The sequence below is a fragment of the Sinocyclocheilus anshuiensis genome, unplaced genomic scaffold (assembly GCF_001515605.1).
Source record: "Sinocyclocheilus anshuiensis isolate Anshui unplaced genomic scaffold, SAMN03320099.WGS_v1.1 scaffold183, whole genome shotgun sequence".
Classification (NCBI taxonomy): domain Eukaryota; kingdom Metazoa; phylum Chordata; class Actinopteri; order Cypriniformes; family Cyprinidae; genus Sinocyclocheilus; species Sinocyclocheilus anshuiensis.
The window spans coordinates 2,882,815-2,886,559 of NW_015548309.1; the positions used below are offsets into that span (position 1 = coordinate 2,882,815).

The 3,745-nt window shown below is 36.6% G+C and overlaps 1 protein-coding gene across 1 annotated transcript in view; it reads left to right on the top strand.

The window, feature by feature from the left end:
* The window catches only part of dock4b (dedicator of cytokinesis 4b), a 102,425-nt gene that overhangs the window by 55,472 nt on the left and 43,208 nt on the right, over positions 1-3,745 (top strand). The window contains exons 14-16 of the mRNA XM_016444162.1: positions 241-365; positions 629-791; positions 2,049-2,155. Coding sequence (XP_016299648.1) covers positions 241-365; positions 629-791; positions 2,049-2,155 — 395 coding nt within the window. The remainder of the gene's footprint in view (positions 1-240; positions 366-628; positions 792-2,048; positions 2,156-3,745) is intronic.

Sequence of the window (3,745 nt, forward strand, 5' to 3'; positions counted from 1 at the left end):
TGTACCGTTACACCCCTAATATATATATATATATATATATATATGTATATATATATGTATATGTGTATATATAAATTTTATATGGGTTTTTTCACTTTTTATTCAAAAATGTATACTAAAAAGAAGTATATATTTATATAATTCATTGTATTACTGATAAGCTGATCTCTGGTGTCCTAATTTGTTGCATTAAATGTTGATTTAAAACAAATTTTTTCCACAAATGTTGTTCTCTTGAAGGTGAGATGAGAAATGATCTGTACATAACGCTGGAGAAGGGCGAGTTCGAGAAGGGAGGGAAGAGCGTGGCGAGGAATGTTGAAGTCACCGTCTACGCACTGGACGCCGATGGACAGATCCTCAAGGTTTTTAGACTCATAAATGTGTCCTGTTTCCTTTGCTTTCTTATGAGTACACACAATCTGGGATACCAAAACCAAAAAAACACATTGCTAAGGTAATATGAAATAACATTAAAGATAACTTCCTCAGTGTTAAGCTCATCCAAATCTGGCATATATTGTTTTCACACTCACGGCTGACAAACAGCCATCGAGGTGGAGCGGTGAGAGGTTTGTGGTTTTTCGTATCCTCTCACATTCAGTCTCTGCTGACTGTCTCTCTGCAGGGGTTTGTGGCCATGGGCTCAGGCGAGCCGGGTGGAGACGAGTATCACACCTTCGTGCTTTACCACAATAACAGCCCACGGTGGGCAGAGCTAATCAAGCTGCCCATCCCAGTCGACATGTTCCGGGGCTCTCATGTCCGCTTCGAGTTCCGCCACTGTTCCAGTAAGTCCGACATGACTGCTGAGAAAACCATTGTTGTTTTTGGTCCTCGCTTTAGGATGCATTTCATATTCACACAAGACTGAGGCAAGACAGTATTTCCCTCAGTTAGTTGATGCGGAGCTTTAGAGAAGAAGTTAAATTGGCTGAATTTCAAATGAGTGTTGAAAGTGCAGGAGATGTAGCAGTGAACCGTACGAGTCAGAGCATCACTAATGGGCACTTAATATGGGCAAGTAGTATAATCCAGAAGTGGAGATCGCCAAGGGAGTCTTTTTTATGCAAATACTTTCAAGTTAAGCATATGTGCTTAAGTCCGTTATGTATTTGTCAGATGTATAGACGTCCTGTATACCAAAACACCTCAAGTCATCTGAAGGCCATCATTCGCTGATCTATTGAGCATCCTTGCTGGAAGACCAGTATGAATTTTTGTGCTGGTCCAGATCGGTTTATGCTAGTTTTGGTCTGGTGTAGGGTTGAGAATCAAGGTTTTTATTCAGAATATTGATGCTGGAGTCAAATGATTGGTTTATTTGTAAATGAAATGACACAATGAAGTCACTAGCCACTTCATTTCGTGTGGCTTATATTTTTCTTATATTATTCAGTAGTTGACTTTTGAATGTGTGAGACATTGTTCCTTGTGATTTTCCTGTCTAAAGACACTAATGCATTTGCACATGGCATGGCTCACAGAGAAAAATAAATTCAAAAGTTTGTTTTTAAGTAAGATAACAAAGATGGTGATGTTATGAGTAAATGTAAAAAGTGAATAAACTAGCCTATTATTTAAAAAAAAAATGTAAATGTGTAAAATTCGTAAATAAATAATAAAATAGTATAAAATAATTATTTTAATAATTATAAAATAATAATGTTAAATAGTATTTAATATATATGAATATATTAATTAATATTAATATATATATATATATATATATATAAACAATATTTGCCAAATATTGTCCATTATCCATTCTTTCTTCCTCAGAATTATGAAAAGACTGGTTAATGTAATTATTAATGAATATGAATTGTTAATTTAATCATTATATATTGATGACTGGTCTAAGGGCATATTGCTCGTTAACACCAGCATACAAAACTATTTTTCCAGATTTTTTCAAGAAGAGTCACAGACATATACTGGCCTAAAGCTTCAGATTAAATGTCAGCGTTTAGTTCCAGCGTAAAAGCTGTATTTTATTGTTAAGGACTTTTAAATTGCTTGTAATATACAGTGTTTGTGTTCTCCAGCAAAAGACAAGGGGGAAAAGAAGCTGTTTGGCTTCTCATTCGTTACTCTAATGCAGGAAGACGGGCGGACTCTGCCCGACGGCACCCACGAGCTCATCGTTCATAAGGTACAGCTGTCAAAATGTCTCGTTGGCTTTTCTGTAACAAATGCAATTTAATAGCAACTGTATTTCAAATGACAAATTGTCCCGGCTGACACCTTCTTCATTCTGCATTGCCTCGAAAAGCCCTGAATTAAAAAAGTGGCTTCTTATTAAAAAGTGTAAGAGTTAAATAACAGTTTCGGAAAACACATCCCTGTGGCACACCCAATTTAAAAGCATGCTTCGGGCACAGCTCTGGTAATTGCAGACTGTGAAAGGGTTTGTGGATTTAACAGGCTTAAAAGAGGTCACAAACACATATGCACAGACACAAAGAGCTGCTGTTATTTGTGTCATGTTGTACTGTCACCACTCACACTCCATTAGTAGTAGTTCTAAACACCAGTTTATGAAAGAATCTTTTGCTGAACAAATAAAAGACTATAATAATGTTCTGATGATTTCCGAATGTCCCATTAATGCCCATGTAGCCTTTTATTTCAGAATTGTACAACCTATAAAATAACTTTTATTAGTGTATATGAATCAATATTTGTAGCCCCAGAAAGGCTTGTCCTATAAACAGGACTAGTATTGTGATACTGTGAGCTTCTCTTGGCCTATTTACAGCCGCTGAAATGGAGCGGTTTGCTCCAATGTTTAAACACAAGTCTCGACGCAACACTAGAAATCACTGAATCCTGTAATACTGCACTGTGCTGTGTCACTAGTCATGTACGAAAGCAGTTCTGCTGACCTCTTACAGTACGTGTAGCAGTTTGAGCAAGATAGATGATAAAAAAAGAAATAAGTCAGCTGTTTGCATTTCTGCTAGAGGCACCAGAACTGCTGACTGAATGTGGAGCGATTGCATGATGCTAATTAAAGCAGTAGTTCAGCCAAAAATAGATCTAATATGTCATCATTGTACTTACCTTTGTTACAATCCCATATGACTGTGCCTTCTGTGGAACACAAAAGAAGATGTTTTGCAAAATGTTAAAGCTTCCTCTGGAATAAATAAATAAATACATTTTACATATATGGTAGCACATTATTATAGGGACCAATTCTCACTATTTACTAGTTGCTTATTAGCATGCCTATTATTAACATATTGGCTGTTCATTAGTTCTATAAAGCACATAATCTGCATGACCATATTCTACATCCCTAAACCTACCCAATACCTAAACTTAACAACTACCTTACTAACTATTGATACGCATCAAATTGGGAGTTTGAGGCAAAAGTTGTAGTTAATGGTTTGTTTTTTATATACTGTATATATAGGTACATCTCAAAAAATTAGAATATCATGAAAAAGTTAAATATTGGAAAGTCATGGTGTCACACCCTAATCAGCTAATTACCTCAAAACAGCTGCAAAGGTTTCCTGAGCCTTTAAATGGTCTCTCAGTCTGGGTCAGTAGGCTACACAATCATGGGGAAGACTGCTGACTTGACAGATGTCCAGAAGACAGTCATTGACACCCTCCACAAGGAGGGTAAGCCACAAAAGTTCATTGCTAAAGAAGCTGGTTGTTCACAGAGTGCTGTATCCAAGCATATTCATAGAAAGTTGAGTGGAAGGAAAAAGTGTGGTAGGAAAAG